Source organism: Kogia breviceps, chromosome 4 (genome assembly GCF_026419965.1).
Source record: "Kogia breviceps isolate mKogBre1 chromosome 4, mKogBre1 haplotype 1, whole genome shotgun sequence".
NCBI classification, from domain to species: Eukaryota; Metazoa; Chordata; class Mammalia; order Artiodactyla; family Physeteridae; genus Kogia; species Kogia breviceps.
The window spans coordinates 178,590,162-178,603,868 of NC_081313.1; the positions used below are offsets into that span (position 1 = coordinate 178,590,162).

The following is a 13,707-nucleotide window of genomic DNA, read 5'->3' on the forward strand; positions in this document are numbered from 1 at the left end:
GTTAGCTGGAGCCTCTTCCTTCGGGTGGGCGGCCCAGCCTGCGAGGGGGGAGAAATTCGATGTTCAGAGCGCTTTCTAGAGGGGGTGCTCAGTCCTGGTTTGGGGCTCAGCCCGGGGTCGGGGGCTCAGTCAGGGGTAGGGGCTGTCTCAGTCTGTTCTGGCTGCTGTAACAGAATTCCATAGACTGGGTGGCTTATAAACAACACGCTTTCTGGAGGCCAGAAGTCCAAGATCAGGACGCTGGCAGAATTGGTGTCTGGTGAGAACCTGCTTCCTGACTCAAAGACGACCATCTTGCTATGTCCTCACATGGTGGCGGGGAGCAAGGGAGTTCTCTGGGTCTCTTTATAAGGGCACTAATCCCATTCACAAGGGGTCCACCACAGGACCTAATCACCTCCCAAAGGCCCCTAAGACCATCCCACCGAGGGTTAGGTTTCAACATAATAATTTTGGGGGGACACAACATTCAGTTCATCGTGGGGGCTCAACGCTTTCTTTCTGCCCCATCGTCGCCCCCTGAGCCTCCCCCATTGTTCTGTAACCCTCACCCTCGCATCCCGTGACTCTCGTCTGCCCCACTGTGGTCCTCCTGCTGCCTTCCCCATGAAGGCCCCCTGGATTCTCCTGCTACCCTCTCACGGCCCCTCTTTTTGTCTCTACAGACACTGCCCCGACTGACGCTTGGCTTGAGGCCTCTCTGTGAGGGACCGTGGGGGGGGGGCATCCCCCCTCCAGGGCCGGAGGTTGGAGGTTGCAGGTCACGGCCGAGCATGGCGCCTGCCTGGGGCCATGGTGTGGCATCTGTGGTTGGTCCCATGGGCCTCCTCGTGGTCCTGCTGGTCGGAGGCTGTGCCACAGAAGGTAAGTGTGGGCGTCCTGAGTTTGCATGTGCACGTGTGAACACATGTCCCCACCCCACCCACCCGCGGGGGGTGGGGAGGGCGCTGGTTTTGCCATGCAGAGCCTCTGTGCTCTGTGAACGAGGCCGAGTAGAATGCTTGCTGTGCACTGGTTCCTGAGAGGTGCAGAGGTGAATAACAAGAATGGTATGAAAAAGCAGTCACAGTGACAGTGACAACAGTGTCTGTTTGCCCAGCGTTGAATCTGCAGCGAGCCCAGTGCTAAATGTAGGCTTTACCTGCTTCATCTCCCTCCACCTCACAGAACCCAGCATGCTAGTTTCATTACCATTCCCATTTTTCCATGAGAGAAACCAAAGCTCAGAGGGGACTGGGGCTTACTTGAAGTCACTCCTGAGGTAGCCACAGAGTTTTCCTTCCCTTGCCACAGGTAGAAACACCAGCACCCAGTTGGTAGACACACAGGCAATCAAACCTTCCCAGGAGGAGCCAGGGGAGGCTTCTTGGGAGAGAGGGCATTGGAGCTGGGGTTTTGTGGGTGTATAGGAGTTTGCCAGTAGCAAGGGCATTACTGGCGAAGGTGTTAGCACACAGAAAGGCCTGGAGGTGAAGAAAGAGGTTGGTGTAGTTTGGGGATGGGCAAGACTGTGCTTCTGGCAGTAACATGGAGAGGATGAGAGTCAGTCCTAGCCCTAATGCCACGGTCTATCCCACCACGAGGGGCCTAGCGGAGGTGTCATTAGGCTGATGGGGACACAAAAGGTCAGATCAGCAGGGGAAGAAACTGGGATCTGCTGTGAGGCTGGGTTTGAATCCTAACTTTGCTGCTAACCTGCTGTGTGACCTTGGGCTAGTGATTCAACCTCGCTCAGCGGCCGTTTCTACCTTGACAGAATGAAACTCAGCACCATCCATCTCCCAGCATTCCTGGGACAAGGACACACGATAAGCCCCTGCATGCCGCTTGCACACAGTAGGTCCACAATCCCGGGTTACCACGAGCATGATAATTATTGCCTCTGGGTGAGGACACCAGAGACATACACACCTGCCTCATCCATCCGTGCTTTTTCTCGCTTTTATATTGTTTTGTAGTAAATGCCTAACACATTCAGATCAGCCACCACCACCTGATGAGATGGAGGCTATTCTCCCCATCCCCATTGTACAGATGGGGAAACTGAGGCACAGTGAGGTTACGTTTTACAGCCAGGAATCGGCCGGTCTGCCTGGCACCTGAGCCCAGGTTGCTACCCATCACCCCGCACAGCCAGGCGTGCCTGGGCTGTGATCCATCTGGTCACCTCCCAGAGCCTGTGTCTTCTGTGCTCTATTCCTTGCAGTGGGAATAGTGGGCCGAGGGCTGAGCATTTTTAGTTTTTCATTCATTCACTTAATGCAGGGTTTCCCCTGCCCTCGGCACTGCTGACGTCGGGGCCAGAGCATTCTCGGGGAGTCGGGGGCCGTCCTGGGCACTGTGGGGTGCGGAGTAGCACCCCTGGGCCCATCCCCTCGATGGCACCCCCCACGTGACAACCACTGATTTAACTTACACTAGTGGAATAAATCATATATTTACGACTTTGACATCTTGCTCCACTGATAATTAACCAGCCTTGGGCAGGATGCTGAGATCATTCCCATTGACAGGTGAGGAAACTGAGGCTGCAAAGTGGCCATTGTGAGGAGGGGGTAGAGATCAGAGAGTTTGGAGGCTATCCTGTGCTGAGTTCGAATCCTCGCTCTATCGTGTGACCATGGGTGGGGCTGTGCTCTCATTCATTCAGTGGGTTCTTCATAAGTACCTACTGTGCACCAGGCACTGGTTTAGACCTGGGAGACAAAACAGATATCGCACCCCCTTTTGGAGCTGATGATCTTGAGGGAGAGACACCGAGTGTGCTGGATGGTGGACGTGCCCGGGAGCAAGATAAACAGGAAGGGAGATGAGAGCATGAGTGGAGGTTTAGGGGCTGCATTTTAAATGGGTGGCAGGGCATCAGGGAAGGTCGCGCCAAGGATATGACATCTGAGCAGAGACCTAAAGGAGCTGAGGAGTGCACCCCATGCATGTCTAGGGGGAAGGTGTCCTGGGCAGAAAGCCTAGCCTGTGCAAAGGTCCTGGGGCAGAACTGTGCCTGGTGTGTTGGAGGAACAGTGAGGAGGCCCGTGTGTCTGGAGCATAGTCAGCAAGGGGGAGAGAGGGAGGAGGGGAGGGCAGGGAGGGGATGAGGCAGGTTGTGCAGGGCCTTGTGGGCAGCAGAGAGGACGTGGCTTGTACCCCAGGGAGGTGGGAGCCCTGGAGGGCTGTGGGCAGAGGAGGGGCAGGTCCTGACTGAGGTGCTCACAGGTGCCCTCTGGCTGCTGAGGGAGGACAGACTTAGGTTGGGGGAGGACAGGATGGGGGGATGCCAGGGCAGAGGAGACTGCAGTGGTCCAGGTGAGCCATGAGGGAGTGTGACCCAGGCTATCAGCACTGGGCATGTAGCCGGGGCTAGCTCGGTGGATGCTCCCTCAGTGAGCACTGGAATTTTTTTTTTTTTTTTTTTTTTTTTTTTTAGCCACACTGTGTGTAGCATGTGGGATCTTAGATCCCTGACCAGGGATCGAACCTGTGCCCCCTGCAGTGGAAGTGCAGAGTCCTAACCACTGGACCGCCAGGGAATTCCCCTGGAATTGTTACTACTGTATGCCTTTAGGTGTTGGTAGTGGCCTAGACTCAAACCCACGTCTCCGTCTCCGAAGCTGGGGCATCTTGACCCCAGGAGGTGGTCTGTTGAGCAGGAACCCTGTCATCTAGGGGCCAGCAGAGGGGCTGTGGGCACCATGATTGGCACTGCCAGCTTCAAGGAGTAGCCCAGGTCCTCAGGAAACCATTCGGGTGGGGGCTGTCAGGTGGTAGAGGACCTGGGCAGGCAGCTGATGTGTCCACCATCCAGCACCAAGAGGAGTGATTTCTGCCCTAAAAACAGCTTCTGGTCCTGTGGGACCTTCCCAGGGTGCTGTGCGGCCAGCCCAGGCTGGGTTGGAGGGGACTGGTGGGTGGGTCTCCAGCTCTGGCACCAGATTTTTCTCTGCAAAATCTGAAATGGAAAAACAGAAATCAGGCCAGGCCCTTCCCAGGCTCTGCGCTGTTGGCATTGCCACTCTGAACCTCGGTCTCTTCATCTAAGAAACAGGAACACCCAGGGTGCTCTCCATCACTGAAGACCCACAACCCTGTATATCAAGTGTACTATTTGCAGGGCTTTGGGGCCAAATAGGACCAGGTTGGAATCTTAGCTCCTGCCCATCACAAGCTGGGTGACTGGGGGCCAGTCACTCACCCTTTCCGAGCCTCAGAATAGAGCTGAGTGTGAGAACAGGCCCAGCACAAAAGGAGCGCTTGCTTGCCATAGGCTGCGGCCATACCCCAGTGTGTCTTTCTTATGTCTGGGGACCCTTTGCCAAGAAGAGGAAGGGAGGGTTTGTCCAAATGAGAGAATCTGAGCGTCTGCAAGAAATATTCTAATGGGGGATGCAGCGGGCGGAGAAAGCTCTTCCGGGCTGGCTGGGATCCCAGAGCTGCCTGGAGGTAAGCTGAGAGGCGTCTGCCCTGCAGCGAGGGGGCGCCAGGGAGCGAGTGGGCAGCTTCATTGGGCCCAGTATGAGGCAAGCATCAAGGTTCAAAGCCCCAGTTTTTCAAGGGTCACCGGGCACAGAGAAGTGGTGTGGTGGGGTCCCAAGGAGTGGGGTCTGTTTCATGCCCACCCCGCCAGGTGGCACATAACCAAGTATTTCAACCCACTGTGATCAGGGCTGTGATGGAAGGGGGCACCCATGGAAGGATGGGGACAGAGGGGGTCCTGACCCGGCCAGTGGTAATCCAGGAAGGCTCCCTGGGGGAGGTGCTGGCTGAGCTGAGGTTGAAGCCGCCACATGAAGAGAGGAGGACGGACAGCACGGGCTCCCATCGTGTCTCGTTTCCCGGATTGGAGGGTACTCGGGGTGTCTTCCCGGCTCCGAGTCATAAAAAGGCAGCTGGATGCTTCTCACTCCCTGCAGCCCGCTTCTGCCCTGCCTTCCAGTGGCTCCCCAGGGAGGATTTTTCCCAGAAGCGAGATTCCTGACCTGACCACAGAGACTCCCCCCCATGACCTTGGCTGGGGACCCATATGGCCCCAATCACCATTCCGGTAGGAGGGGCAACCCAGGCAGGCAGAGCCACAGAGGCAGGCCCAGGCCAGGGCTCAGCGTAGAGCAAAAACATCGAAATCAGGCTCAGGGCCTGGAGGTGAGAGAAATAGAAGATGTGGGGCTTGGGGACAGATAGACCCAGGATCAAACCCTGGTGTTGTCATTTCTGAGCTGTGTGACCTCATGCAAGCTCATTAACCTCTCTGAATCTGTACAATCCCATCTGTCCAGTGGAATTAACAATCACTTCCCCAGTAAGATACACAGGATTTGAGTGAGCCCACAGATGCCTGCATGCACTGGGTCTACTGATTTTCCAGAGAGGTGGGCAGTGTAGACTTACATGGTCATATCAGTGGGAGCACAGCCTGGAATGAGGGAGGTGAGGCCAGTCAAGCCACTGAGACGGGGACTCTATTTGTTCAAAGCCCAGCCTGAGTCACAGATCGGAGAAATTGGGCGCTGTGGCACCCAGACTTGGAACCTGAGGCCTCCTTGAACTTCTCGGCACTTCTGAGTAGCCAGAACTTTCTAGGTGAACCTGAATGGCTCAGTGCTCAGAGGCCTGGCGTTGCTCAAGCTTGAGTTGTTCATCCTCTCTTTGCCTCTCCTCAGACCCCAAACTTTTACTTACTTAATATATTTCTTTAGTTGGCTCACCTTTCTATTCAAACCTTACAAAAATAATAATTTCAATTTATCCTCAAATAGTTCTAAATGTAAAAATGTTACCAGGGTATGAAGCCTTCTTTCCCCTGTGTCCAGCCACCTGCTTTCTCCTCCCAGAGGCAGCTGTTGTTTCTGTGCGTGCGCTCACACACCACACACACACACACACACACACACACACACACACACACACACACTTTCCCCATTTTCATTTTTCTCATCACACAAACAGGAGCATTTACTATACTTTTTACCCCTCACTTTTTGTCCATTTCATAGTGTATCTTGCTGTTCCTGTCCTAGTAGTTCATTACAAAAGCATCCTTGTCCCTTTTTACAGTTGCATAGTATTCCACTTAGTGGGTGGCCTAGTGTTCATTTAATCATCCCCTTTTGTTGTTTTGTCGGACATGCAGGTTGTTTCCCTCGGGACCTTGTAGATATGTTGCAGCCCTTGGGTCTGTTGGTAAAACTCTCAGAAGTAACTGAATTCATTTAATGGGATACATTGTAGCATTACTGTGGATGGAAATCCAGTATCCCTTTGGGCAATTCAGAGGTTACTGTGAAAAGTCAATAAAAAAAAGAGGACAATGTTAATGAACCCTCAGGTACTGTAGCCTGTTGGAGGTGCAGAGTTGAAGCTGTGTAGGCATCAAAGACATAGTAGCTCCCACTTGAGACTCTCCTGGGGAGACTTAGCACATCAGATCATCATGAGGGGCAAAGGATGAGGGCACAGGACCAGCCCGGTTCAAATCCCCGCTCAGCCACTGGCTGGCTGTGTCGAAGCAAGTGCCTTGCCTGGTCTGTGCCTTGGTTTTCTCGGGTGGGAAACGAGGATCACGGTGGCTCTGTCCCCCAGCACTGTCAGAAGGACGTGATGTCGCTGAGTGTACACCGTCCGCATACAGGAGGCGCTCAGTAAGCACTTGCTCTAGCGGTTGGCAGCACCCGGTCACCCATTTTGCGCTCTGGCCTCCAGCTCTGACTCCTTGTGTGTTTGGACACCTCCCACGGATGAAGAGGCTGGAGCCCTGGGATCGATCTCTGGTCTGCCTCTGACCTCAGGTCCCTTGGTCACCCCCTGCTTCCCTATTTCATGCCTCAGTCTCCCTACATGTCCCATCAGGGGATTAGACCAAGTTCTCTCCTCCCAAGTCTTTTTAAGATCAAGGACCCTCCATAGTTTGGCTGGCCACTACGGAGGGCCTTCAGGGGCTGCATTTAGGGATCCCAAAGTCTCAGGAGTATCCCCTCTCACCTTCCCCTGTGGCACTGGGTCTGAGCAGGTGTGCCCACGTGAGGTGTGTCCTCGTGTGAGTACGTGTGGCCGTTGTATCCGGGTGGGGGGGGGGTGTGTGGAGGTGCTGGGCAGGACCCGGGGTACCCACAGGGGGCAGTGGTGTCATTTCTTCTTCTCTCCAGCCCTCCTGTCGGGCCCACATGGTACCTCTGTGGCCGGACAGAGAGAGGATGGAGGGCATGTTTACCTGGCCCCATAGGGTCCTCGTCACATGCCCGGGCCCACCAGAGCCCCTCCGCTTCCTGCTCTCTCCCCAGAGCCCCCCAGGTTCATCAAAGAACCCAAGGACCAGATTGGCGTGTCAGGGGGCGTGGCCTCCTTTGTGTGTCAGGCCACGGGAGATCCCAAGCCACGCGTGACCTGGAACAAGAAAGGCAAGAAGGTCAATTCGCAGCGCTTTGAGGTGAGTCGGGGGGGCGGGGGATGAGGGGAGGGGAGGCAGCCCCAACCCTGGATGGGGCCACGGCAGCTCAGCCACAGAAGCTGTCCCAGAAACATTCCCCAGTTGGAGCATGGGCAGTCAGGGCAGGCACCCTCTCCAGACAGGTCCCTTCTCTTCTCCCACCCACTCTCTGCCACGTGCACCCCCCCCCCACTATGTGCCCCATGAGGGCCCTTAAGGCTCGCTTGTTCTGCCACCTTTGTGCTGTGTGGCCTCAAGCAACTCCCTGCCCTCTCTGAATCTCATCTCACCACTGCACACAGAAGGGAATTCACAACTCTGTGCACAAGTACATGGTCAGACACACACATTCCCACGTCCAGCATGCCTTCGCATGCCTGTCACCAGACTTACGTGCGAGTGTCACGTACCCACTTATGCACAATACTCTTTACTTGTACAGACCGTTTTCTGCCTCCAGCATCTTTATATGGATGTATACACACACGTGTGTACAGCCCCCAGTTCCTCTCCTGTTTCACGCCTGGGACCCCGGCCTCACCCTGACCTTTGTGCCCTACTCATGGCAGACGATCGAGTTTGACGGGAGTGCAGGGGCCGTGCTGAGGATCCAGCCACTCCGGACACCCCGGGATGAGAACGTGTACGAGTGTGTGGCCCAGAACTCAGTCGGGGAGATCACTGTCCATGCCAAGCTCACTGTCCTCCGAGGTATTGGGCTCCCCAGGGTGGGTCGGGGAGGACCTGGGGCCTGGGCTTTGGGGACAAATACCAAAGGGATTCATGAAAGTCTTGCTTTGGATCTTCTCTTTGGGGGGAACTTGATCTCCCTTTTTTAGCCTGTAATACAACTGGGGCCCAGAGCCTTCTGGTAGGAATTTACTGAGTCTTTGCCGAAAAGAAGAGTGTTAAGGGACTAGAATCATCTCCATTTGTCATCTTAATCATGCTCTTCTGATTACAAGAGGCAGATCCAACTCAAACTGAGAATTCATTGGTTCATGTAATTAAAATATCTGTGGAGTAGACTAGCTTCAGGTTCAGCTGGATCCAGGAGCTCATATGATGTTCTCAGAGTTCACTTTCTGCCTCTGGGTTTGTTTTCTTCCCTATCAACTGTATCCTTAGTGAGATTCCCCCCATTAGCCCCAGGCTCTGGGGCCCCCTGGACTAAATGACCCAGGACTGCCGCTGTTCCTTGGCCCAGCTTGGGTCAGATGACCATCCCTGAGCTGGTCAATGTGTCTGGAGGAACAGATACTCGGATAGGCAGAGCCTTCCCTGGAGTCAGGTAGACGGGGTCAGTAAGGGGTGGTTCCCCTGAAGAAACAAAGGAGGAATAGAGGCTGGCTAGGCAGAAACAGCTAAACATCACCTCCTCATAGATTCACACAGATCCTTCCTGTGGGCTTCTTGCTGGCCTCATTCAGGTGGGCTAGAGACCAGGAAATGGCTTCCTTATTGTACAACAGCATCATTCAGACAGTCTCACCACAAACCCGCCTGCCCCCGACCCCAGCTGCTCCCTGCCGCCTTCTCCCTTGCAAGGTGGTTTTAACCCAGGGGCCTGCAACTTGAGTTCGCATCCTGGCACTGCCCCACCGTAGCTGTGTGACCTTGGGCAAGTTAATGAACCTCTCTGAGCTGCAGTGTCCTCACCTCGAAGTGGGATAATAATGATGTTCACCACAAGGGATTGCTCCAGAATCAGATACAAGTGGGGGGCCGGCATGGTGCCACGAGGGGAACAAGCATTTGGTTGATTCTACCGATGTGATATTATTATTACTGTCGTTGTTGTTATTCTGGTTGTGACAAGACAGCTGCCACCAGCCATACTGCAGCTGTCGGGTGGGTGGGTAGGTGGATTCTGCCTGTTGCCTACAGGGGCACCTTGACCCTGTCTGATCTCTAAGTAGAAGCCACTTGGAACTTCCCTGGTGGTCCATTGGTTAAGACTTTGCGCTTCTACTGCAGGGGGGATGCGGGATCCCTGGTCAGGGAACTAAGATCCCATATGCTTCGCGGCATGGCCAAAAGGGAAAAAAAAAAAAAAAAAAAAGGTACAGGCCACTGCCAGCCATTGGGGGCAGGTGGCCCCCACCTGTGGCTCCCGGGTTGGGAATCATCCAGTGTCCTCCCAGGCAGCGGAGCCACGGTCAGCTTGGAGCTCTGGGAGGAGCTGTCACATTGGCCGCAGGGGCACGTGGTCCCAGACCCTGGTGTACGACCGCCCTCAGAAGGCGGCTCTGCCGTTACCGCCTGGAAATTCCTAGTAATTTTTTAACAAGAGGCCTCATAGTTTCATTGTGTGTGTGTGTCCTGGAGCCCATCCTGCTGGCGGATTGAGCGAGGAGGAGGGAAGGGGAGGAGTCCACCCGCCCCAGCCCACCCCGCCTCTTCCCAGCAGATATTTTTGCCCTGACCTTTCTCAGGAACGGCCCGCCTCCCGCCCCGCCCCCCCCCCCCTACTGTGCCAGCCTCCATTGTAAGCGCTCAGAGAGTTAAAAGGACACGCTGTGAATCTATTAACCGCCCAGTCTCTGGGAGTCTGGGAAAGACACATCTCCGTTCCCCGCCCCCCGCCCCCCCAACAAGACCCTTGGCATCTCTCTGTTCTCGGGCCGCCTAGAAAGACGTGGCGCTTGGGCTGGGCGCCCAGCCCAGAGCGTTTGACCCAGAACGCCTGTGCCCCCTGCCTCCCCCGCCTCGGGCCGCCCCCGCCTCGAGCCCCAGGGACACCCTCCCCCTCCATCCCCACCCCCCCCCCCCGCGGCTGAGCGGGAAGGTCTGGGCTGCCGGGCCCAGCACCCCCAGCTTCCCTTCCTCCGCTGCCATCTGATTGTGGGCCCTGCTCACGCCTCCCGCGCTGTTGTTTTAATTAAACTCCGAGGAATCAGGCACAATGTGGTACTCGATGAACATTTTTGTTTAATTAGGACCTCTCGGTAACGTCAGGCGGCCACGGCCTCCCCCACCCTGGCTGGCTGCCGCCCACAGGCACTCACGGGGGGCCCCCTCGCGGGGCTGCACGCACCCAGGAAGTGCTCGTGTGGACACGCGTGGGGTGCGGGTGCATACGTGGGTGAGCACGCATGCACATTCGTGCACCCGTGCACAGACACACAGAGGAAACGGGTGCACAGAGGGACGCCAGCAGACCCAGCCCCCAGCACGCCTGGGCCAGCTTTGAGCACCAAGAATTGAGGCCCAGTTGTCTTGGCCCGAACCTCCAGTGACGTCATCAGTAGCCAATCAGAACCATGCATGAGGTGGTCCGGGCCTCGAGCCGGGAAGAACAAACTGGGTGTGGAACCACCTCAGACAGGATCCAGCCATCCCATCTGACCCCACAGGTCCAGGCCCGGCTTGGGCCAGCCCCCGTCCATCCCCCAACACACCCACCATGCCCGCTGCCCCTCCTGGGCATTTGTAAGCAAGTACACGTTTATTATTTCCTTTTTACACAAATAGCAGCTTTGTCTTTACCAGGAGGCAGCAGGGCTTCTTCTGTAAAACACCAGAGTAAATATTTTTGACTCTGCAGGCTAGACCGTGTCTCTTGCAACTTCTCAGTTCAGGAAAGCCGTGTAGATGATGAGGAAACCAATGGGTGTGGCCGTGCACCAATAAAACTTTATCAACAAAAACAAGCGGGGCCCCAGGTTTGGCCCAGGGACTGTCGTTTTTTGTTTTTGTTTTCTTTTAATTAATTGATTAATTTGGCTGCGCCCGGTCTTAGTTGCAGCACGCGGGATCTTTCATTGCGGTGCACGGGCTTCTCTCTTGTTGCGGCGTGTGGGCTCCAGAGCTCACAGACTCAGCTGCAGCACACAGGCTTAGTTGCCCCGCGGCATGTGGGATCTTAGTTCCCCGAGCAGGGATCGAACCCTGCGTCCCCGGCATTGGAAGGCGGATTCTTAACCACTGCGCCACCAGGGAAGTCCCAGGGGCTGTAGTTTTTGATCCTTGGTCGACACATCTTTCACACTGAACTCTGTCCACTTAGGAATGCATCTTGCGGTTTGTTACGAATCTGTCTGTAAGGCAATTCCTTCTGCTTGTTTCGGGGACCCATCCGTAGATGGCCCAGGTCTCTGTTGACAGGTGTTTAGATTGTCGCCAGCATTTTCCCGTTACTGTTGGTGCCTCAGGAATCCCTCTCCCTTCCTCCTCGAGTGCACGGGCCTGGGGGAGGCAGCCGCTGAGCTGAGGGCTCAGGGGTCTCAGGTGGATGGTACCACCTCGCCCCTCCTGATCCCACTGTACCAACGAGCATTCCTGCCAGCTGCGGACTAGCAGGCCTGTTTCTCCTCGGTCTCATCAGCCCTGCGTGCGATCACTTTTTTTGTCGCTTGTCCATCAGGGGTGGGGCAGGGACTGTGTTGGTTTGCTAGGGCTGCTCTGACAAAATACCACAGTCTGGGCGGCTTACATCACCTGTTTTTTTCAGTCTGGAGGCTGGAGGTCCTAGATCAAGGTGTCGGCAGGGTTGGTTCCTTCTGAGGCCTCTCTCCTTGCCTCAGAGACAGCCGTCTTCCCCTGGGTCTTTACATGGTCTCCACCCTTGTGTGCCTGGTTCCTAATCTCCCCTTCTTATGAGGACACCAGTCGCGTTGGAGGAGGGTCGCCCTAATACCGCATTTGACTTAATGACCTTTGTAAAGACTCTGTCTCCAAATACACTCTAATTCTGAGGTCCCGAGGGTTAGGGCCTCAACCTCTGTATTGGAGGAGGGGGGAGGTACACATTTCAGCCCACAACAAGGGGGCTAGTGGCTGTTTTAATTTTAGCTGAGGAAGCCTGCCCTACAAAGGGGACCCTTTGTCCACTGCAGATGACAGGCCAGACCAGAGCTGGGGGTTTTAGGGGTGAGAGCAAAAGGATCCAGGAGTCCAGGTGCTGGAGGTGGGGAGAAAAGGTGCAAGAGGGGGTGGGGACGTGGTGGGAGGCTGTTGAGCTGCATACCCCGCCCTGGCATCAACTCCAGCTGAGTCAGGCCATGGAGGCCATGGTGCGATGTGCAAATTACATGAATGAAGGCCACCCGCCCCATCGCCTCAGGCCAGAACCACATTCTTCTTTTTTTAAAAAAAATTTTTATTGGGGTATCATTGACTTACAGTGTTGTATTAGTATCAGGTGTACAGCAAAGTATATCTGTTATACAAATACATATATCCACTCCGTTTTTTTTTTTTAAGATTTTTTTTTTTTAATTTATTTATCTTTGGCTGTTGGGTCTTCGTTGCTCCGCGCAGGCTTTCTCTAGTTGCGGCGATCGGGGGCTGCTCCTCATTGAGCTGCACGGGCTTCTCATTGCAGTGGCTTCTCTTGCTGTGGAGCACGGGCTCTAGGCACACGGGCTTCGGTAGTTGTGGCGCACGGGCTCAGTAGTTGTGGCACACGGGCTTCAGTGGTTGTGGCTCGCGGGCTCTAGAGCACGGGCTCGGTAGTAGGCACACCTGCTATGTGGCAGGACCCGCATGGGGCGGTAGGGACATGGCGGAGACGCGGATACGTCATGATTCATGGGGTTTGACGCTTGGATGTTCTGGAGTCCAGGAGAATTTTTTTTTTATTATTGTTATTATTTTGGCCATGCTGTGCAGCATACAGGATCTTAGTTCCCCAACCAGGGATCAAACCCACGCTCCCTGCAGTGGAAGCACGGAGTTCTAACCACTAGACCGCCAGGGAAGTCCCCAGGAGGATTTATAACTTGAGGCCGCGAGCTAGCCTGAGGTGACATGGATGCCCAGGGGTGATGCAGGAGGGGGCGTGATGACTTTGAGGACCAAGGTGGCTGGTGCGGCTGGATGGAGAGAGCGAGAAGTGCGAGGCTGGCTCGCGACGGGGCAGCCGGGGCCGGCGGGGGCCAGCGTCGGGCAAGGAGGCTGGGTTCCTCTAGAGGGTGGTGGGGGCCACGGGCAGCAGGGGGGCGGTGTGGTGCCATTTACATTCCCAAAAGCTCCTTCTGGCTGCTGTGAAGTAACCCAGGGGTTTTGTAGCCTCTGTGCCGCTGACATCAGGGCTGGATCGTCCTCTGCAGGGCCGTCCTAGGCGCTGGGAGGGGTGGAGCGGTATCCCTGGGCCCACCGACTCGATGTCAGGAGTGAAAACCATTGATGTCCCCTGGGGGGCAGGATCGCCCCGGGTCAGAGGTACTGGTCTAGCCTGATGTTCTCCCAACAGTTCCCTGACAGGAGAGTGGTCTTTCTCACAGACAGAGAAAGAAACAGGCGACAGGAGGTCACCCAGCCAGGCGGGGGGGGGCTGGACCCAGGGC

At 55.5% G+C, this 13,707-nt stretch overlaps 1 protein-coding gene across 1 annotated transcript in view; it reads left to right on the plus strand.

The window, feature by feature from the left end:
* The first annotated feature begins 665 nt into the window (after window positions 1–665).
* PTPRS (protein tyrosine phosphatase receptor type S) overlaps window positions 666–13,707 on the plus strand; it is a 63,803-nt gene continuing 50,761 nt past the window's right edge. The window contains exons 1-3 of the mRNA XM_067032972.1: window positions 666–864; window positions 7,272–7,417; window positions 7,987–8,128. Of these exons, the coding sequence (XP_066889073.1) occupies window positions 774–864; window positions 7,272–7,417; window positions 7,987–8,128 (379 nt within the window). The 5' untranslated portion in view covers window positions 666–773. The remainder of the gene's footprint in view (window positions 865–7,271; window positions 7,418–7,986; window positions 8,129–13,707) is intronic.